The sequence below is a fragment of the Erpetoichthys calabaricus genome, chromosome 8 (genome assembly GCF_900747795.2).
Source record: "Erpetoichthys calabaricus chromosome 8, fErpCal1.3, whole genome shotgun sequence".
In the NCBI taxonomy this organism is placed as follows: Eukaryota; Metazoa; Chordata; class Cladistia; order Polypteriformes; family Polypteridae; genus Erpetoichthys; species Erpetoichthys calabaricus.
The window spans coordinates 114001385-114025814 of NC_041401.2; the positions used below are offsets into that span (position 1 = coordinate 114001385).

The 24430-nt window shown below is 36.7% G+C and overlaps 1 protein-coding gene across 6 annotated transcripts in view; it reads right to left on the bottom strand.

Annotated features, from left to right (window-relative positions):
• The window catches only part of adarb1b (adenosine deaminase RNA specific B1b), a 362641-nt gene that overhangs the window by 94597 nt on the left and 243614 nt on the right, over positions 1-24430 (bottom strand). Inside the window, exon 1 of one of the 6 annotated variants that reach the window (XM_028807308.2) lies at positions 20956-21107. The exons of the other annotated variants lie outside the window; for them this stretch is intronic. Within the exon in view, the coding sequence (XP_028663141.2) occupies positions 20956-21055 (100 nt within the window). The 5' untranslated portion in view covers positions 21056-21107. Of the gene's footprint in view, positions 1-20955; positions 21108-24430 lie in introns of those variants that run through there. 6 annotated transcript variants of the gene reach the window in all.

Genomic DNA, 24430 nt, shown 5'->3' on the forward strand with positions numbered 1-24430 from the left:
ATATCCGTTTTACCTTTCCATTTTTCATAATGGCCATTCTAGGTGACAGGAAAATATCACTGTGTTAGGACAGCATTATTAACAATGAACCTGTCAGTTGTTTCATCTATAACATTGAGCACTTAAAGCGCACTCATGCTCCATCAGATAAACTACCAAAAGTAAACTACAAGACCCAAGAACTTAAGTCCATTTTAGTGACCTAGAATGTATATTTTACAGTGTGTTATAAAATAAGGATAGTATTTAAATATTATATATACATAGAAACACATATAACGGTATATACAGCAAATCAGTCATTTCTCTGAGCCCCCACCATAACAAGTACTTTAATCTGATAAATATTTGTTACTTCTGAACCTGAGTGAGATTGGATTACATACATAAATGTAAAAACAGAGTATAGAATTGAAAATCATCTTGCATCGTAAACTTAATACAGCAAATGTATTAAAAATATTTATTTCTCAAGAAATTTTACTTTATTTTCAAGAGTTACATGTTTAAAGCACAGCAGACAATTACTTTTGTGGACCAGCCTTTTTTAATACACTGAAACATCAGGAAATGTGGGGAAAATCATGGAATGAAGGGGAAATGTGTCATGCATCATCATTTAATTAATTATAAAGATATTTTTTAAACTTGCATCACCTCTTTTCTTTTTGTGCTGGCAAATTATTAAAAGATAACTAGTCTTAACTCTGATGTGCCTCACATTTTTTTCACTCCACTGCCTGTAGTGCTCATAAAGATGACTATCAGTCCAATTTTAAATTCACTGCCAGGCAAGCATGTTTATAAGAGGGTGGGGGAGTTTTTGCCAAGGCAACAATAAAAAAAGTGCCTTTTTTTGAATTTCACACCCTGAAGATTCAGGATTACCAACATTCACTTTAATATTGACAGACAGCTTTGAGCAACAAGCACAGACAGGCAGAGATAACTTTCCCTTGAAAGGTCAAGGGAAGATAACAGCACACTGCAACTAGAAAGACCTCTGTTGTGCAGCAGATCTGTGCATGAGGTGTTTATCAGCAGAATTTCAGGCAGCTTCTGATAGCAGAAAGATAGCCATATCATCACTAAGGATCAGCAGAAATCCTGCAAGTGAAACAGACCTTTACAGCTTAAACTAAATAATATTGGAATTGAGAGCTTGCTTGGTAGAGTTCACTTGTCCTTGAAATTTGGATAAAGCAATTCAGGTGCATCTTTCAGCTGCTAAACCAAAAATGTTATTTTATAGAAAGATATTAACAATCATCTTCAGATACATTTTAAAGAGTACAAGAGGAAGGATAAAAAATAATGTGATCAGGGCAATTTCCTAATTTTCACCAAATGCTGCCAGGACTGGCTCCAGCCTCATTTTGTCCATCTTTTGGATTAAGCTGGATGGACAATACTACATTATATTATTGTACTTGTTTGTATGTTTCCAAATAAGCTATACATATTATTAAAATGTTGCATGCAATGATTGTTTATTTAGTGTAGATGGCTTGATGTGTGAAAGTTAGCCATACCAATGTAAGGCAATCACCCCACTATCCACTTAAAAAACATCATATAATAAATAGGAACTTCTATTTCAGGTGGTTTTGCACTTGTTGGGCCCTGACGAATTCAATGTTTTTTTTTCTTTTTCTTTTTCCAAAACAAAAGACTCTTCACTGGAAAGCCATACATTGTTGATTTTTGCATAGCACATACTGCTACAGGATCAGACTTTTTGCTCCCTGGCAAACAACTGAATGAACAACTGGATGATTACATATGACAATAAAACTAACATAACAGTCTTGGTCAATTAATTAATTCCTTTCCGCTATGTTGTGAAAATCCAATTTGCCTGATGCATAATTTACAGCAGCATTTAGCTTGTTCTCTTATCATTAAATGTACTTATAATAAAAGAGTTTTAACACTAGAATCCTGCGAAAATATTTGTAATTTTACTCACACCTCCTCATCACTGCTTTAATTGCGCACCGACAGCGCCTTTGTTTTGCAAATGTGTCAATTGGCTGCAGGCAGGAAGCCTGCTATCCCATCCTCCATTGAGGTAGCTGAATTCAGACACAAAATTGTGACAGCTGAAGTCTGTTATTCTGGGAGTGAGGTGTCTGGAATTGTATAGGAAAATAATATATTTTTACATGAAATACATTTCATGTGTGTTTATTGACTACAACAACCTGTGTAAATGTAGGATGCCATTTCTTGTGAGGCAAGAAATATTGAACACATAACTAAAACAGAAACCTTTTTCATATGTTATAGTAATAACAAAATATTGATGTGAAGTGTATAATGTGTAAAGACTGAAGTCCAGATGTCAAATAAACACTTTCACAAAAGGTATAATAAAACAAGTGTGCTTTTATTCAAGAATAAAACCGAAGAAAAAGAAATTGTTCAATGTACATGTTCCTGTTAATGTGTGAAAACTGAAGCCCAAATATCAATCCATACAAAGTAAAGACATTTGTATGGATGTGTATGTTTGGTTATTCATGGTGGAAACGCAGCAGTCTCACAAATATCTGCTTCGCTGGTGCAGGGGTAGGAATTGCTGCTTTGTAATCAAGACGTTGCCAGTTTGATCTTGGGTCCTTACTGCTTTGAGTTGTGGGCTGCTCTTATTTTTACTATTATATAATAAAAACATACATTTAATTTGAGTGTCTAACAAATCAATGAAACAAGTATGCTCTTATTCAGTAAGGATTACAGTCTTGATTACAACGCAGCAGTACTTACCCCTGCCCCAGTGAAGCAGATACATGTGAGGTTGCTACATTTGCACTGTGAAAGACACAAACTTACACATGCATGCAAACGTCTTTACTTTGTTTAAATTGATATTTGGGTTTCAGTTTTCACACATTGATAGCAACATGTACATTGAACAATTTCTTTTTTTTTCAGTCGTATTCTTGAATACAAGCACACTTGTTTTGCTATACTTTTTGTGAAAGTGTTTATTTGATATTTGGGCTTCAGTCTTCACACATTACACACATCACATCAAAATTTTGCCATTATTACTATAACATGAAAAAAACTATAACATTTCTGTTATAGTTATGTGTTCAAGGTTTCTTGCCTTGTAAGAAATGGCATTCTACGTTTGCAAGTTGTATGAGTAACAGTCACTAATGTGATCTTGTCACCTCTGAATATTATTTCTGATCATAAGTCATTATATATGAATTAACCTCACAGTATCAACACCCATATATACAATTTGGCATCCAAACACTTCTTCTATAGCCTGTGACAAGCTACCTGATCTGTCAGTGCAGTTAGCATTCCACATGAAACTACAGATAACAGTACTGACACAACAATCTATAAACAAAATTTTTGGCAAAACTCTGGGGAAAAGGAAAACTATTATAACCAAAAGCATTATTCCCTGGTATAACGATCACATTCACAAGTTTAAACAAAACACTAGAAGGATGGAATGCAAATGGTAGAAAAATTGGCTGGAAGCAAAGCCTTTGTAAATATAAAGAGGAAGAAGTACTTAAAAGAATCATTTCTCAAAATTAAAACATAAGAATAGAAATAATCCAAAATTCTTATATGACACAGCATCCAAATTACCGGTAACTCACAGTCATGCAAAAACATCACCCCAAATTCTGCTAGGCATTGATAGTGAGGGCTTTATGAATTTCTTCAATGAAAAGACTGAAATTATCCATGATACAGTTTCTAATGGACCATTGTATATATGCTCTCCGACATTGAAATTCACATCAAATGCACCCAGGAAAGCTTTGACTTCTTTAAGCCAATCACTTATAAGGTGTTAAATGAACTTCATCAGTAACATCATCAAAACTCGTTGACCCCATGTCCAACTAAGTTATTTAAAGAATGAAATTTTAGGAACCTATATTAAACCTTCTTAATACATTACTGATATGCTATGAACAGAAGTTTCTTAAATTAGCAGTTATAAATTCAATAATAAAAAAGCCACGCTTGAACATGTGTGCTGTTCAATTATCATCCAATTTCAAACATCCCATTTTGTGGGAAATCTTCGAGAGGGCTGTAGTGCAACAGTTGCCTCTGTTTCTTCACAAGCGTAAAATTCTTGAGTTATTTCAGTCTGGTTTATCATAGCATGGAAACAGTCCTTGTCAGGATAACATAAAATTCTTGAGTTATTTCAGTCAGGCTTATCATAGCATAGAAACAGTCCTTGTCAGGGTAACAAACGATCTGCTAATGTTCACTGACCAAGGAAATACTTCATTAGTAATTTTACTGGACCTAAACAGTTTAATACAGTTGGCCATTATATACTAGTGAAAAGCCTTGAAAATGATGTGGTAATCAATGAATTTACACTTTCAAGGTTTAGAAAAGCCAAGCAAAATGACACCTTTTATTGGCTAACTAGAAAGATTACAATATGCAAGCTTTCGAGGCAACTCACTTTCAAGGTTTAAATCATATCTAAATGAGAGATTTCATTTTGTGAATATAAATGAGCAGCTCCAATCAAACTCCTGTTAAGTAGGGAGTTCCACAAGGTTCATTCTTGTACCCCCTGTTGTTTATACCTATGCCTCTAGGAGACATTATTTGTAAGCACAGCATTAGTTTCTACTGTAATATGCAGATGATACATAGTTGTACATCTGTGCTAAATATGATGAGGAAGCCAAACTATCCCAAGTAGAACACTGAATAAAAGATATTAAAGATTGGGTGAATAATACTTTTCTGATGTTAAATTTGAAGAAAACACAAATATTGCTGCTAGGCTTTAAAGCTGTAATGAATAAGCTGTCTGATTTTTCAGTCTATATAAAAGGTTTGTCAAATAAATTATGTGTTACAGTAAAAGATTTAGGTGTCATCATCAATGTTGATCTATCCCTCGATGTTTACATGAGTAACATCTATAAGACAACATTTTTATGTCTACGCAACATTGCAAAATTGACAAAGACGCTGACTAAGCAAGATGCCGAAAAACTTGTGGATGCATTTATAATTTCCAGAATAGACTATTGCAATGCACTCCTAAATGGATGATCTGCAACTAATCTGTCTATTAATAAGCTTCATTTAGTTAAAAATGCAGCAGCCAGGGTCCTCATAGGAACCAGAAGGTTTGATCACATTAGTCCAATATTATCCAGCCTTCACATGCCACCTGTCAAATTGATTGTAAAATCCGGATCTTAACCTATAAAGCCATTGTCCGAGTATATCTGAGGTAAACCAGCCTGGGTGGGAAGGGGCACCGACACAAACACTTTTTTCTGTTTTTTCACCCCACAGCAGCAAGAAGATGCCCAGTAAGAGAAAATGACTCCAGCTCCTCCAAACGGTGTCCTGTAAAAGTGCTGTTACCTTTCTGTTACTGCATCCCTGAGGTGCCTATTTCTCAAAAAGACCTCTGAACTAGGCTTCATCTTTACTCTCTCCTTTAGTTAGGCTGTCTTAGCCAGGGCTATTGGAGCCAACTACTACGCTCAAAAATAATAACAATGTGGAATGAACAGTGAACTCAAATGTCACTAACACATTCTTGTCCTTATTAACTCGAGATACCCTGGGATCTGCACCTTGAAGTCTTTTTAGAGCACGACAACTTGTCCTTCTGGGAGTGTGTGCTGAAGACCAGTGCAACTAGCAAAACTAACACAAGTATTTTATTGAAAGATGTGCAGACCCATCCCAGCTCATCCCATCACTGACATCAAAATGATAGACTGTTTGTTGATGTACTTATTTAATGAGAAATTAATAACTACAGCAGCAACCTAGCTCACCGAACCTATCTGGAAGGGACTCTCTTTGAACTAACTGTCCAAAGGCTTTGCTATTTTTTAAGAGCTTTTTCTTGTATTCTTAAGGCTGGGGGTGCTGTCAATTAAAAAAGGCCTGTTAAAGCCCATTGACACATTCTTTTTGTGGGTTTTGGACTGTATAAAAATAAATTGTTGCTGCTGTTCATGGATAGCTCTAATTCTTTATAATACAAGTAAGTTTCATTACATTCAAATATAAACTTCCAGGATTTGATGCTTTTTGTGCTATCTTCATTAAAATTAGGTTTTTAACTTGAGGAGGAAATAATGACGTTAATTGACTAGACACTTTGGATATATTACATGCAAAAAATCAAGACAATTTGGTGGTGAGGGGGGATGGGGGGGGTGGTTGTCTAGTTTCAAAATTACCCTTCCAGTAAAACCTCTTTGAAACTAATACTGCAAGTTTAGTCATTTCATTTCAGCTGGCTTCTTCCATTTGACAAACTATAGTATTTGGAGACATCCAGATGCTAGACAATGAATTCAGGAACTGCATTAAACTTCATAGTTTGTAATTGAAAATATGTTTTTAAGCCACGTAAAGTTTTATTTCTTATTTCTGAAAAATAGCCCAGTTTCTATCACTTTTTAAAGTGTTCAAAACAACACTAAGTAGCTTTGGCAAGCTGCTGCACTGCCAGTTAAATGCACATGCTTACCATAATATTTTAGCTTGCAGAATCAATTTATACCTTACCAAAAACATAACTATAAGAAGCAATATTCAAGGATGCTAAAACCTTGTGATAATCCTTGTAATGCCTTTGTATAACCTTCGAATTTTACACTCTCAATGCATCTGAGAGATCTCTAAATGGAAGAAGAAGAAAAAAGAATTGCTTAGGAATCTACACATATATTTAAGAACATTAAGAAAACATGACAAGCTGACATGATAAAAATGACCAGAATGCAAATACCACTCAATGAACACACCTGGTCTAGAGAGAACCTGACGCATTAGTGGGGAGAGGGGCTATAAACTGCAACACTGACTTTTTGATTTATTGTCAGTTTGTGAATAAGAATCCCAATATTCCTGTTAGAGTCTGCTTTCTCATTCCAGGGAGCTACTTGCACAAGCAAATGTGTCATATACTGTACTTGAATCCATACAATGTTTGATCATATGCTGCAAGGACAGACTATGTCTCTCTATCACTATGTAGTGTGGCATGTGGATTCAGAAAAATTAATAAATGAATAGTTAGCAATAACAAATTAAACTTAATACTGAACTAGAAAAGTATGGTTCAACTGAATAACAGCGTTTTCCTTTTCATCTGTTGTTTGGTGAAAATTATATTTTCTTAAGGTCTAACTTGTAGCAGCACACAGTCTGTTCTTTTAACTCTTGACTTTATCCCTAATAAAATTTAATTTAAATCCCCACTTAGAAGGCAAACAAAGGAAGTTATAAGGTATCAGAAATCTTGATGCATGTAAGAAAGACAGACAGACAGACAGATAGATAGAAATAAACCTTTATAGAAAACAGACAGACAGACACAATAGGTAGATAGATACTTAAACCCACCTAATCCAATTCAGAAACAAAGGGAGCACAGCCTATCTAAACATCATCGAGTGTAAGGCAACGACCAACTTGTATACGTCCACTACTTGCAAAGGGCCATTTTAAAAATTGCCAGTTAAGCTAAGGTGTCACATTTACACCTGTAGCAAGTGCAAGAAAAAACAGGAGTACTTGGAGACAAGGAACATGCAAATTGCACATAGACAGTGACTGGGAATTACACCCAGATCTGTGAGGCAGAAGAGCTGAAAATTGTGCCACTGTATTGTCCAATAAACAAATAAATAAATCAGTACATTTTAATGTACATATGTAATAAACATTCATCTTAATCGGAGCTTACACAGAAGACGCCAAAAAACTTGGCAAACAATCGACTTGAATCAGAACCCCCATCCCACCTGGCTCTCACTCCCTTATCACCACAAGGTGTCTGAAGGTACAGCACATGTCCTGGCTAAGTCAGGCGTCAGAATAGCACACAAACCCACAAACAATTTGTGCACGGTCCTCTTTAATACTAAAAACAAGAAATCGACAGCAGAAACACGAAACGCAGTTTATAGCATTCCATGCAGTCCTTGCTCAGCGGTATACATAGGAGAAACTTCAAAAAGAATCGCAACACGTATACAGGAACATCGCAACACCGTCACAAGAAAGGACTCCCTATCATTGATCTATACGCATACTAAATCAACAGGATATACATTTAACTGGGACAATGTACAAGTAAAATTTAAGGCCAGTACTAAAAGTGCCAGAGAGCTGGCCCAATCTTGGCTATCAAATGAGAACGCCATCAACAGACACTTGGACTTAAATCCAGCATATGCAAACTTAAGAACAACATGTTCATAATAAATAAACTGTACACCCAATACTCCCCCCCCCCCCCCCATCACACTTACTTAGCCACCACCCCCACAGTAATTTTTTGCTATATATTGCCTTTGATTCTTGTAAGTCTAAGCATTACCCTCTGATGAAGACCCCTGGCAGGGGTTGAAAGCTCAGGAATAAAAACTACTTTATGATACGTGATTAATTTTTTCTCCCTTTGTGGATCTCCAGCTGCAAATATGTAATAAGCTTATAGGGAGTACAGTAATTGGCATTTTGTGATACATAGATTGATGAATTCAAAACAGCTAAGAGAAACTAAAAGCATCTCAGAAAAAAAAATAGATTCTTCATTTTCAGAATATTGGACGACAAAAATATGAACTTCACAACATTCTTAACACTTTGTAAAAGATAAACCTCACTTCATGTATAGTAAAAAAAATATTTTTTTTGTTTTTACATATAGTATAAATTACTAATAGGTTGACAACAACATTAAACAGTCGGAGACATATGTACATAAGCACGCACTGGCCACGTTTTTTTAAGAAAACTGTTTAGTCTCATGTAAGGCTATCTCCTTCTTCCTCAACAATATCCTGAATTCCTCGAGACATGGATTCAACCAGAAGCTGGAGACATTCATTAGGAATTTTGGTGTATGCTGGCTCAAAAACATCCCACAGTTTCTACAGATTTCATAGTCATAAATTTATGCTATGAAAACTCCAGTTCCACCTCAACCCATAGGTAGGATATTGTACTGTAATCTTGGGTCTGTACCGGCTAGTGATCTAAATTGAAGTCACCATTACATATGTGGCACCAACTTGAGATTATGCGTGTTTAGTACTAAAGCATGTTATTTTGCTAGAAGTATTAATTTGAAAAAGGGTAGACTGTGGTCATAAAGGGGTGTACTGAGTTAGCAATAGTGTTAAGGTATACAGAGGCACAGAAGTGACAATCAGCTGGTATTAAGAAACCTAATATGTGAAAAAAAAATTCCATAAACCATCTACACTGTCAATTTCACATGGCAAAAATTGAGATTTGTCAGACCAGCTGGAAATTTGCAGGTCTTTTTGGTAATGACACTTTCAAGGAAGCCTCATGTTCTAACTCTTAGCTGGTAGGGGGGAACTGAGAGTGGTCTTTTAGAGTTTTACTCTATCCAGTTCAAAGTTCGATGCTTTGTATGTTCAGAAATTACCTTCTAAACACCATGATTGCAAATGAAAAGGCTGTTATTTAAATATGTGTTACTCCTTTGTTTGCTTTAATGAATCTAGACATTCTCCTTTTGAATTTTCTGATTAGCAAGTTGTGTTTTTCTTTCTTTGTTTATGAAAACAATCTTTCAGGAAACCACCTGTTTCTAAGATGCTGAAAATTTTGACACCAGCAATCATACCAAACTCAAAGTCTCTTAGATCTCACATCTTGCCCGTTGTAATATTTTGCTTTATGACAAACAAACCATGTCTGTGCATGCCTGGGCTGAAGCAATAGTATTGGTTCTTTACAGAAGCAGGGTATATCTGTTAACAAGCAGGAAAACCTAATAAAATAGCAATTCAGTGCATGTTTATTTAAACATTTCATGTTTATTTAACATAAATGTAGCAAAGAGGTTGGTGCAACAATTACGGTTGCTTTCTGTGTGTAGAGTATTCTCACCCTGCATTTTCCCTTTGAAAACCTTCTTCCTCCCTAATCCCAAAGATGTTTAGGTTAAGCTGGTGTCATATTACACAAATTCTAGTTGGAGGGAAAGTCAAACTTGACAACTGGAGCTGCTGATCTCCATCACCTGAGAATGTCAGATTACACAACTAGATATCACAGGGATAACAAATTTGATGACTCCATGATCACTGTAGGAAAGAGTGTATATTACCATACCCATCCATAAGGACAACAATAAGTGTAGAAGTGGAAAGACGCATTTTAACTTGGTTAATTAATTAACAGTTTTTCAATGTGGTAATAAATTAAATTATTCAGCAAGGCTCCTACTTTATTACCTTTCTCTGTTGTAATAGGGAGGTCTCCGGCCCTTAGACTTCTATTAAAGTAACGGAGGCACACTCATTTTCTCATTTTAAGAAACAGCATATTACAATTTATTGATAAACACAAGGATTATGTAAAGATAAGTGCATAAATATGTTGACTTATAATACAGAACAACAGACAGATGAAACAAACAAACATATAGAGAAGCTGGCTCTTTACTTGCTATTAGAGTTCTACATTACCTTGGCATAGATAAACAGTTTTATGAAATCACATGTTTTAATGGTGATGTACAAAGTTGTGTGGAGTTGTTGCTTTGTTGTTGCTCCAGGTTCAAGTGGAGGATTCTGTTTGCACTGGAGTGCACTATTTCTCTTTGATTTATGATCGTTTGTTTGTGGTGTGCAGTGCTTTCCACAGTTAGGCCCTTTGCTGCATCATCTACAACAGCAGTTCTCAAACTGGTGTCCGTGGGAAGCGGTTTCAGTGGGACCATGAGAAATGATTGCATATTTATACTATTTATATTTTTATAATTATTAACCTTTACCATCCAAGGGGAAGTAAGTGACTGAGCTCTGTTGTTACCCCCACCACCTAGACCCGACCACTAATTCGCTGTTCCGTTATTCGCTGCCACCGCATTGTTTTCCCACTGTTATCGCTCGGCACAAACCAGCCCTTATTATTTTTATCATAATCAGAAATTAATCGATTCTTTCATAGAATCAAAACACTCGTGAACAGTTTTCGTATATTTTAGAAGCAAATAAGAGCGCTAAAGGTGGATACAGATAATCAACAAACAACATATTTTACATTTTTTGTGTTTTTAAGTGGTGCATCCATCCCTGTAAAATTTTAACTTTAATATTTTCTGAATAAATAATTGTTTGTCAAAAAATGTTTTATTCACAGCAGCCTGTACCTACCTATGCAGTGCCGCGCAGTGGGTATGTGGCACCCTTGTGCAAAGTATTTGGTGCCCCCAATTTTCTTGAAATAATATTGATTTTTAAATTTTTAATAAAAGGGTCTGCGAGCCATTGAACAATTTTTAAAGGGACCGCCATGCAAGAAATTCTAAAGAAGTTTGAGAACCGCTGATCTACAATGTCATAGTAAAGAGCAATATTCTTTCTGACATAAATATTCAGATGCTGAAGTTCTCTCCTTGAAGTGATATCTGCTTCTCAGCCTTCAGAATGGCTCACTGTTTAGTCTGGCAAATTGGTTTTCTGCTCTCAATTTCATAAAGAGTGTCACTTCAGCTCCTCAAGGAAGAGCAGCTCATAGCTTTTTAGTTTCACAGAGCAGATTTCAGAGGTTTTCATTCATTTTGGAAAGTGTGAGAGGAGAATACTCCCCTAGGAGTTTCCTTAGACTGCTTGTGATAAGTGGACCGTGGTGCTGTGCTAATTTTAAATAAATAATTGGGCCCCGCAAAGTGCAGGCACTAATTAGGTACACGTGAGTGCGCAAATCCTCTTTGCTCTAGGGACTGATGGGGGTATGACTGCCTGATTGAGATGTCACGTGCGAGTGTGTGTATCAGGCAGGTACCTCCCTGGAGGGAGTGGTGCATGCACACCTGTGTCCCATTAGGTGTGGCAGAGTAGAACAGAAGCCTGCACAGGTAGAGGAGAAGACAAAAAAGAGACAGAAAAAGACAAAGAATGAAGAAAGAGCAGAGATGCTATGAGGACAGTATTGTGAGGAGAGGCAGGACGAGCTGGCCTGCTTGTGTGTGAAAGGCAGCATAGTTGATGGTCTCATGACGGAGTAAAGGATCCGTGCTCTAGGGGTGGATCGTTTCCACTGACTATCCAGAGAAGTGGGTGTGATCAAGGTGGCATCTTCTTTAGAGATCTGGGGTACACTGGAGCGAGTGAGAAGGAAGACAAGAGGACAACAGACCCCAAGCTGTCTGGCTGAGGCCACTTGTGGCAACCAAGATGGGTAGCGTGGGGCCTACCTGCACCAGCACAGTGCCCCTAGAATTCTCCTGAGAGATCAGTGAGTGTGTCCTCAGAGAAATAACCCCAGATGGAATGAGTATAACTAGTTTTAAGGTAATGTATAACTTCCGCTGATTAGATTAAAGTCACTACTAGTTAGAAAATCAGTGTGTCGACATATGGGAATACTTCTGTACATCAGAGTTGTTATTCTTTGAATTATAGCTCTTGCCTGAGTCCATTTCATACGTGTTGTCTAAAGAAGTTTGCAGAGGAGTTTCAGGAGAGATGTCAGTGCAACTCTGATTTATGCCTTTATCATCAGATTAAATACAGGTAGCTCCTGGTATAAGCTCGGGTTCAATCACTTTTTTGGAAGATAAGTGTGGAAAGACTAAATCTGCTGCCTTGCAGGCCTGGTATGCCACTAAGGCCTAGCAGAATAGCAGTGTTTACTTTCTCCTATATCACTTTCCAGCGCAGTTTCACATTTCCAAAATATTACGAGCTCATCTGTTTTTCAGATGACCAATTCTGTACTGCCAGATCAATCCGGTGCTGTATGAATTAATTCTAGGTACAGCAAGTTCAGCACAATCTTTGCCATTTTTTTTTCTTTTTCCCATTCTGTTGTGGTGCATAAAACAGGACACATCAAGTGGACAAGCCTCTCTTCTGTTTGTGCGGTCCAAAACACATGTAATTCTTACTCCTCATAACTGCATTTTATGCATTACAGTATACTCCATGTGAATTCTCATACGCTTAGACTTAGTCATTGTGGATGTTAGACTACATAAGGAGGACATCACAACTGCTCCAGACTTTAAAATTATGTAAATGAAGTCTGTGACTGAAAATCACTGGAAAATGATGACAGCATCTTTAAATACATTGCCATCTCCAAATTGTTTCTTTATGAGTAAATGTGAGCAAGTGAGTACCAGCAATTGTCTGGAACCCTGTCTGAAACTGTCTTATCCTTGCCTCTGATAAAGCCAGGATAGCTTCTGGTTTAGAAAGCAAGCATTTAAAATGAATCCACTTATTTTTTAAAGTTTATTATCACTGAGCACATTTCTTGAGTTTCCATTGTCTCACCCTGTCCTTTAGAAGTTTTTTCAGGAAGGAAGGTATTCTGTCAAGGCTCACTGGAGATGATAAATATTTGTTGCACACGTGTATATCAAGAGAATGCTCCCTTGAGCAGGAATGGATTTCCCTTTAACCCACTGGATCATTACAGTGAAACTGATTTTTTTACGGGCAGTAATATTTTATATATTTCCAATTTGTTAATCAGTTTACAAAATTTAAATTGCAGTATAATCTGAAGAGGTATTAAAAACACAGACATACATAATGTAGAATGCTACAATTTGAGGAGAAACTGGTAACAGACCTGTATAAATTAATCCCTTAGAGTGAAAAACCAAATAGCAAGGATTATACTTTCCACTTGAAAACATTCAAAAATTGAACCCAGTATCTGGTAAATGTAAGATAGACTTAATACTGCACATGCCTATTAATGCTACAAAGTTAATATATTTAACTTGGATTTCAGCCAGGCAACTAAGCTAGGAAATGTGTGCTTCAGTTGAAAAAGTATGCATGGATATTGAAGGACATCTTTATAAAATTCTCAACATGCACAAGGTCAGAATCATCATTTTAAAAACCTTGTACTTTTCCATGAACTCTCTTTGTGTACGATTAAATTGATAAATAATGATTCAAATTCTGTGCTTTCAGTCTGGCAAGAGTAGAAAGTAAAACATTGGCAAAAATTTAAATCTAGTCAGATTCATGGGTTTGCTATGTCATTCCTTTATTAATCTTTTGAAGGGCATGTATTCTACCTATAGTCAGTTATACATATCCTTACAAATGACCAATAACTTAAAAACAGATCTGTATGAAAATCCAAACTGATTCTGTAAATTAAGATTTCTCACATTCATATTTCTCAGTGTTTCATTTTCTCTTAAAATACTGTGCAGGCTAGTGAAGGGGAAGCAATACTACTGTATACTCCAAAGTCATTAACCACAATCAGGAAAAAATAATGTATAGTAACATTGTTTATTTGGTCAAAAATGATAAAAATAATATAACATACTTCACTAATGAAAATCCAGACTCAGTGACAAGCATGGCTTTATTTTCCTGCAGAGTATGAAAGTTTGAATATGATAGCATTTGACAGCTTTTTGGTGAAAAATTAAATGTATCAGATAGCTAAAAGTCATTGTAGTTTCTTGTTTCTGTATCTTTCTCAGGAAGTACTGCATATCACATAAGGATATCCTTGCAATACAGTAAACACTGTTTGTGATCACAGTTAGCCATATTACTCTTTGTTATATACAGTAAATACCTGTTCGAAATGAAGAAAACAAGTGACTTGTTTTCGGATGAGAAACTATAGTTGAGGAAATGTGATTCCTGATTACTTTGGTAAGGCAGTAATAAATTGAAGTAGATTTTCAGTAAAAAGAAGTTTGTTGTATGACAATGCACACCTACAAATACTTTATTGAACTGTCATCTCAGAAGTGTCTAATAACTTTATATTTGCAACCTGAAATAATTATTTTTGTTGAAGTAAAACATCATAGAAGCACAGCTATTAAATTAACTAGTTACACTGAAATAATTTGTACATTTATATACTTTATATTCATAATAATAATAATTCTTTACATTTATTCAGAACTTTTCTCACTACTCAAAGTGCTCTCCATGCAGTGAGGACCCAGGAAGGGTCAATCTCCTTACTGTGCCACTTGCTAGTGTGTAATTGACTAACTAGCTACGTGTAGTTACATATCACATTAAATGAACAGATGCTCTTGTACGGAGATGCTCATTGTGCATGCATGCATGCATACATTTTCACTATTTTCTTTGCTTATCTGTTTAGGATGTGATGGACGGTGCAAATGGGCAGGCATCTTGGCCGGGAGGCCAGTATGATGCAAGAACAGTGGGAGACAATCTATCAGGAATACATGCTCCCCCGATATGCTAGGTGGCAGCATCCCTGGATGATGCTACCTGTATGGACACCAACAAGGAATGCTGGAAACTGGAGTCTGACAGGGTATCCTTGTCGGTTTCCTTGGGGCTGACAGGGATATGTGATCCCTATATATCATTCCTCTGATGAATGTACTATTAGTAAATAGAAAAAGCTTATGAATTGTACTGTTGAATCAACAGGATATAAAATACTTTTGTATACTGTGCTTCACAGCAACTCAGCATTCCTGAAATAAATGTTTGACCAGATGGATTTACATTTCTTCATCTGAACTACAGACATGATTCAATCTGGCCAAAATAAGCGTTTTAACTTTTCATGAATATTCTCTGTAATATTAAATTAATTTCCAAATTATGCACTTTTTTGGAATACACCCTATAGTTAAATACAGTATCAACACGTTCGCATGCCAAAGGAACTCACTTGTTATTATGAAGCATACCAGCACTACCAAAGGTTCAATTGAATAATCTCTGAATAATTTTATATATCATCTGTAAGCATAATATGTACCCGAAGGTTGCCATCATTATACTTGTAACAGGTCATTACACCTTGCAATTTTAAAAAAAGTGCCATGAAAGAATGTTCATTATATCTTCTTTCGTGGATAAATAAATGGCATCCTAGATCACTGGTATTTGACCATTAATGTGAAGTACCACTTTATGGCTTGTACCACACAAAATGCTATTTTTGGTCATGCCCTCATACTTTTACTTCATTTTCATAAATAAGAAAATTAACAAGAGGCATACAGTTAAAACTGTTCAGTGTTGTTTAAACCCAAATTAGTAAAATAATTAAATGCACTGAAAACACCAAAGCGGGTATTCAATTGGCAAAATCCATAATACCTGGATTTTTACTTTACACTAAGTTTCTTCAGGTGAAGGCAGGCTGGATCTTTACAATTTGTGACAAGGATGTACATAGGCATCAGAAGAGACACTTCATAGATAAATGAACAAATTAAATAAAACAAAAAAAAAAAACAACTAGCTAGCTGTTGCCAAAAAAATACTGTTAGATGTTCACAAGAGTAGCTGTCATACCCTACTGCTGTTATTTCCCTCCATGGTTAAAAATCTGGAAGCAGTCTTGTTGTTTTGGTCCTTTTCTCTGCACCAAGTAACATAGGCATGCTGGATCTCAGTTACAGAGGAGAAACTTGCCCATCTTCTTTTTCACAAGAGTCTTCTGGTTGATGTTGACATGTTACCTTCACAACTGTTTGCTCCATGAAGTTAAAGCCGTACTAAATGTTAAAGTTATAGGAAAAGTGTCTTATCTTTTGACAGCAGTTTTGAGATGTGTGATCTTTTTTGGGGTGGCGCAGTGGGCAGCGCTGCTGCCTCACAGTTGGGAGACCTGGGGACCTGGGTTCGCTTCCCGGGTCCTCCCTGTGTGGAGTTTGCATGTTCTCCCCGTGTCTGCATGGGTTTCCTCCGGGCGCTCCGGTTTCCTCCCACAGTCCAAAGACATGCAGGTTAGGTGGATTGGCGATTCTAAATTGGCCCAAGTGTGTGCTTGGTGTGTGGGTGTGTTTGTGTGTGTCCTGCGGTGGGTTGGCACCCTGCCCAGGATTGGTTCCTGCCTTGTGCCCTGTGTTGGCTGGGATTGGCTCTGGCAGACCCCCGTGACCCTGTGTTCGGATTCAGCGGGTTGGAAAATGGATGGATCTTTTTTGGATTAGCCTTAGACTACAAGCTAAAAAATATTTTTCAGGGAGGTTCTACTCCTTGAAAATACAAGCTACTCATTTTAAAATATCTAAATATTGCCACAAGAATACTTCATTCTTTAGTATCATCTCACTGGTAAGAAAAAAATACCCAGATTTGTATAAATACAACTCATGGATACATATCCAATATACTGTAGATAAGCTCACTGTCAGCACAAAGATATCTGCAAACATCCATCCATCCATTATCCAACCCGCTATATCCTAACTACAGGGTTACGGGGGTCTGCTGGAGCCAATCCCAGCCAACACAGGGCGCAAGGCAGGAAACAAACCCTGGGCAGGGCACCAGCCCACCACAGATATCTGCAAACATCTTGCAGATAAACACTTAAAAACTGTTGCTTGAAGGATCTCCAGATTACTTGAAAAAAACTTGTCTCCTTTTTAGATTTATCCTACAATAAACTATTTTTATACTGTTACCAACCTTAGAGTCATGCCATATGGCACTGTTAATTTTGAAATTGAAATTCAAAAAACTTCTCTAACAGAGTCTGAATGTCTGTCTATCACTTACAGAATACTGTTAGTCCGACTATTCCTCTTCTTTGACATGGACACTCTTGACACCTTAATCACTTCTTTACTGGAGTACTTTAACATTTCAATGATCTTAGAGCACAAAGTATTTTAAAAGGTAATTTCAAGACGCTACTGTCATAGTGCTTATAGTAACTAAGTAAACTGAGCACATCAGTCCACAAATAATGTAATCCAATTATCATTAAAGCCTTGTTGTTAATTTCATCACTTCAGTTAATATTGCCTTATACACACTTGATAGATAATGGAGATTTTCTACCATCAGTATGTGTGTGGGTGAGTGCATAATTGTCTTTGCAATGAACTGGTTCTCCATCCAGGGTAGGTTCCTGTCTTGTGCCCAACAGGGACGAAGATATATCCTTCACCATTCTTAAATTGGATTAAGCTACTTTTTAACAAATGAATGGGCAGCCATGCTTATAGTTCATGTTATTTTTCATGCAAATTGGCTCACTGCTATCGGGTGGAAATATTTTTTTTGTTAAGTTGTATAAGCTGCAAAGTTGAAAATGAGCAAAGGACAGTTTCTTCCTCCAGTATAGTTCATGACTGTTTATGTCCAATGAGAAGATTCTATTTGTTAACAGAAGTATTCACATGTGTATATCAGGACTATCAGGGAAAGCTATATGATGTCTAAATTTAGAGAACAAACAAATGGCATTAAAAATTTAATACAAAACAACAGTACTCACTCATAATGGCTTGCCAAGTTCATAAAGCTGTGGTGTGTAAGGTTTTCTGTTCAGTTATAAACTTAAACATTTTGTACATTTATTTCTACCTTCTTGGATAACAGCCAGAGCCATTTGCAATCAACATAAACGACATAACTTTGAAACGCAGAGGGTTTCCAATGAGGGAGCGGTAAAAGATGAACTAATTTCTCTAATTTATCTCAGTATAAACAAAACTTTATTTTTTCAAAAGTATTTCCTGCAAAGGTGTTCTGTTTATACTTGGTTCCTGTCATGAGCCTGACACACATGATACAGGCTTTGGCTCCATGTGTTCCCACGATGGAAAAATGATGATTTAGTGAACTAAATCAACTAAGGTGGGTGACAATGGAGGATAAAATAAATTAGCAGTTTAGAAATGAACACTTAGATTAAAAAAAAAAAAAAAAAGCTTCATTAGTGCTTTGTATAAGATCTACAGTACTAACTCAGTGGTAACCATTTAACTTCACCTGACATTACTATTATGGTTAATATTTGTGTTTTATGTTGGAGGTTTATAAATTCTCAATGCAGTACAAATACAGCAGTTAGGTATTTTCTTTTTTGTAATTTTTTAGATTGAATAGCTTTAATTATTTCTAATTTTTTCAATAAACTTTTTCTTTATTGTTTATAGAAGACAATTGCAAATGTCAATTATTTTAAACGTTTTTAGGGCTTAGAATGAATTTTGGACTCTTAATGACAAAAAGGCATTTGGCAATAATTTAATGGAAAAATCCTAAATTAATCTAAACCACCACAATGCCAGGAAATTAAAGAGTCTGCAGCTAAGGCCAGGTTTATTATAAGAATTATAAAGCCAGGCTCTTACAATAAATCATTTAGGTAAAAAAAAAAAAAAGAATCATCAGACTTTCATTTTGGGAATAATAGGGAAACCTGTACTTCTAGTAATATGTTAATTACATGGACAAAAATTATAGACCTAAAAGAAAGACACCAGCTCTGTAAGGTTCACCTAAGGCACTGTTCATTTTCATTCAATAGAAATTCTACAAGAATATACAGTTCTGAATGAGCAGGAATGAGCCACCACAGCAAGTGTTTGAGGGGGACATACATGGAAAAGCACCATTTTGAGGGCAAAAAAACAGCAAAGTTGTTTTTATTTTTACGTTATTTTTTGTAACAAATAAGTGTAAAATTTGTCTTTAATCCTAAATATCTATACTTCTAATATGAAAAGTGACATCATGGCTCAGTGTGCTAGAATCCATGCTACTATTGCCTTCAACTGTTTTTGCTCAGGGAACATGGATCCTTCAGTTACAGAGCCCTCAACCACCCAAACATTATCACTACCAAAACAGGTTTAACTTTATTGCCCTGTTGAAGAAAGTATCAATTACAGCAGAATTGGATGAATCATTTGTATTAGGAGGTATTTTATATTGAATGTCATATTCATATTTACCATCATTCAATACTATTAAAGCTGTAGCAGATATCTTAAAAGAATATTTCTACCAGCTGAAAATTTTCATGAATCAGATTTTCAGAACTATTCTTTCTATTTATTTGTCAGTAAAAGTCCATTAGTCTGCATGCCATGGACTTCAGTGACTTCAGAAACATTTGTTACTGTTTCAAGAAACAGTGAAGGAAACATTCAAAAAAGAATCAATATATGTATTGATACTCATATTAGCATTTCTGTGTAAAAAATGACTTGAGGTGGAAAAACACGCTGTACGGTTAAAAAGATGGGTAGAAAAATACATTTTTGTCAATTTATTTTAAATAAATGCTTCCCAGTTCCACAGAAACAAACTCTTAAAAATCTGTGATTCTCAAAAATCATGAGTTTAATATGCAAAAAGCTCCTTCAACTACAAGAGATAATTTAAAATGAATACTGTTACAAATGACAGGCAGAATAAAATATTCAAATACTTTATCAGTTCTCTTATGAAGAACAGAAATATTTATATCTGCTATTTGTGTGTTCCTTACATCATGTGATATAAAATACATAGCAATGAGATTAAAGGAGCTAAAAAAAATCTACAATATTTACCCTGCAGTTATAACCACAAGAAATCTGTATCTTATTAGGCAACACATTAATTGTTAATGAACTTGTGATTAAAGTTAATCAATACTTTTTCAGTAAACATATGATATTGTCACTTATCTTTTTTTAATGTACACCAGCATGTCAGGTATTGCTCGATTCTCTCTATCCATTCATTTTCAACACCATTTAAACCAAATGTGTAGCTCTCAATACTACTTCTGGCAGGTAACTTTCTTTCACAATTACTTTATTTGTACAAAGCAAGTAAACCTTACTTATTGAATAATATTCCACAACCATAAAATTTTACATATCACACTTTATCATAGCTAAAAGTTTAATAATACCTTCACAGCTAACCAAGCTTCCAAAAAGCAAGTAAGGTTTTTCAGTACAGGTTATGTTTAAAAGTAAAATGACATTTTGTCCACTAAAATAAAAAAATCTGATCTGAATTTGTGTTTAACATTAAGCATTAGAGAAAAATACTAGCATTGATAGCTGAGACCATACAGATTTAAAATCTCCACAGCCACTGCACTTTGAAATGTAGTTCACAGACATTATTCTCCACTAAGTAAAGGAATTCTGACAACCATGCCCAAGATGAAGCTCATACAAAATTATACCTTTACGTTCAGATCGTTTCTTGCGCCTCCGCTTAAATCTTCGCCTTATGAGGCAATAGAAGGCCCCCATGCTGTGAGCCCCTTCTAGACAGAGAGCCATACAGCTTTTGTGAGCAGCAAGCTACTGCTGCCGCGGTTGGAGCACAGTGCTGAATGTTGTTGTCACGCTGGATTGCTCCTTTTTTCTGTGCTGCCCATTGCTGGCAGTGGTAACATGCTCAGCAACCTTCAGTGCAGACTGACAACTTCAGAACGGAGCAGGGATCCTGTTAAAGGACACTGATACAATCTGATGCATTAATTCAGTGTATTAGGATTTCATTTCATGCCTGCCATCTGTAAGAAGAACTGCCAATGACTGTTAACCCTATCATTATTGGAGTAACATTCTGCAACTGAAACTTCAGGCATGAGCTCCTCAACTATCTACTAAAGACAGAGAGGAGCTCATCCTGTTGATTGACCTTTGAGTTAAAAATAAGACTCCAGCATTCTCTGTATCTTTTTGCAAGAGTTTTTGATTATTAAAAACACCAGACTTCCCATATGTCTTAAAGAATGTTTTTCAACTACATATGGTCTTTCTAAACAATCTTAAATGCAACAAAAATAAAAATTTGAACACACAAAGAAAATGAAATGTCTGAATATACATGTGAAATGTATAAATATTTATGATACAGAAAAAAATCTAAAATACAGTGCATCACACAAGTCATTTTATAACCATATTCCTATCAATGAGGTGGAATAGGACTGCACAATAAACAAATCTCATTGATCATTACAATAATATAACTGATTTATTTTAATTCTAAGGACCCATCCCATACAACATGCACAATTCAGCTTTAAAGAGTGGCTCTAAAGTAATAGAACTGCAATTTGATCTGAATTTTCAGTACTTCTGAATTATAAAAGAAAAACCAAGCATAGAAAGAGAGCACAGGAAAATAAAACATATAGAGACCACCCAACCTATAATTTAACCCAAGTCCTGAGTTTCTGTTTTGCAACACTACCTGCTAAACCACTATGATGTCTTATATCATCCTTCTATTCATTCATTTTCTCAGTCTGCTTTTTTCATTGCAAGGTAGTAAAAAGCTGAGTGTATCTGTTATATTATACTACCAGGAAGGAAGTATTAGCAAAGTAGCTAGTGTGTTAGACCTCAAGATTGCCAGTTCAGTCCACACTTGATTCACTTAATCCACCTTTCATCCAATTGATTTATTTAAAATGTAATACATGACATATAATCCTGATCTTGTAACCCATTTTCATAGTAAGAACTTTTACAATAATTATCCACCCATGTACTGACTACATTTAGTCAAATTTTAGAGTTGGAAAATGATGGAACTAATTCCAATGTCATGCACAAGCCTATGGGTCACAAATACTCTCCCCTAAAGAGGGCAAATCGACAGTAATTGAGACTTGACAGTAATTTTCATGACTAGAACATACTCTTCTGAAGTTGCGAGGTATTAGCACGGAGACACCCAAGAACACAGAAGGCTGAGTAATGCACAATATTTACACTGTGGGGAACAGCCCAGACACAGACAGGTAGACATTGTTTTATCACCCAACACACTTTTATTTACAGTAATATTTACAAATAAACAGCACACACCCCAGTGCCGCAGCACCAATCACCCCGAAGTCCTGGTTTATCCAAATGCCTCTCTCTCTCTTTTGACCGCCTCCACTCCTCTCCTCTGAGCTCCGTCCTCTTCCACCTGACTCCAGCCACTGAACGGAGGGAGGTGGCCCCTTTTATACACACCCGGATGTGCTCCAGGTGCCTCCCGATTAGCTTCCGCCAGCACTCCCCAGTGTGGCGGAAGTACCGGCTGCGCACCCGAAAGCACTTCGGGTGTCCCTGGTCTTCTTCCCCCCAGCACTTCCAGGTGTGGCAGAAGTGCTGAGGGCCAGGGCTCCATAGGCATTGGGGTGCCCCCTGGCAGTGACCATGGGCCCCTATAGGGTTGAGCTTAAAAGCTCTGTTCCCGTGGTCCCTAAAGCCTACAGGGCGGTCGCCCCCACGTGGTCTGGGGAATGCGTAAGCCCTCCTCCGGTCCTCCTGGCCGTCACGGCTGTGACAACACACATATTATATATATTATATATATATATACAGTGGAACCTCAGTTTGTCAGTAACTTGGTTTACGAGTGTTTTGTAAGACGAGTAAAAATTTTTAATAAATTTTGACTTGATAAACAAGCGAGGTCTTGCAGTATGAGTAGTATGTATACGCTTTGTCTACTGAGCGTCATGTGATCACAACTGAGCTGATGGTTCTTCTCTCTCTCTCGCTGCGGGATTGTGGGCAATCGTCTCCTATTCTATAGTCAACATCCATACGAGTGTATACTGTTTACTGCAGCATTAGCATTGTGACTGTGTGTGCGCGCGTGTGTGTGTGTGTATGTGTGTGTGTGTGTGTACATGCGCGCTCATGTGTGTGTGCTCACGCGCATGTGTGTGCTGTGACGTGCGAGTCCCCGTCTTGCACCCTAAAACACGAAGATGAGTCTTAGTACTTTAGCAACACCAGCTTTATTCAGCTTGAAACAGCAACAGCGCGGTTATTTATTGTAGCGGGATCTGCCGCTCTCCTATACACAGACACAGCAGTCAGGCAGGACCCTGCGCATTTATAATGTTCCTTGTTCCTTGTATCACCCATCGACGGCAGGCGCTTATAACATGTCCGCGATCTTTTCGGATTCGCTTTTACGGCGAACTGCTACAGCGCTGGGAGACTGCGACTGCTTTGGGACGCTCTTCCACGTGTTGTCCCGTTGGGTACAATCCCACAAGAGTTTAGAAACTCACTCACACCAGCCATGATTGTTTTCAAAGGTAAAGTGCAGGTTAATTTGTTTTATGTATCTTTACTTTATATTTTGTATTAATCATTTTTATATGAATAGTTTTGGGTTGTGGAACAAATCATCTGAGTTTCCATTATTTCTTATGGGGAAATTCACTTTGATATACAAGTGCTTTGAACTACGAGCACGTTTCGGGAACGAATTATGCTCGCAAACCGAGTTCAGTTTCAGAATGTTCTCTGTCCATTTTCACCGTTCAATACCTCCACTAACTCATGTACTCCGTTGCATGCGTGTTTAGCGGTGCAGGAGTGAAAAAGGTAACCCCTTAAACAGTTTCCTGCTGCGCCACATTCCGAACATTGTTTAGGCTATTTAAACCACAGTAATCCCTCCTCCATCACGGGGGTTGCGTTCCAGAGCCACCCGCAAAATAAGAAAATCTGCGAAGTAGAAACCATATGTTTATATGGTTATTTTTATATTGTCATGCTTGGGTCACAGATTTGCGCAGAAACACAGGAGGTTGTAGAGAGACAGGAATGTTATTCAAACACTGCAAACAAACATTTGTCTCTTTTTCAAAAGTTTAAACTGTGCTCCATGACAAGACAGAGATGACAGTT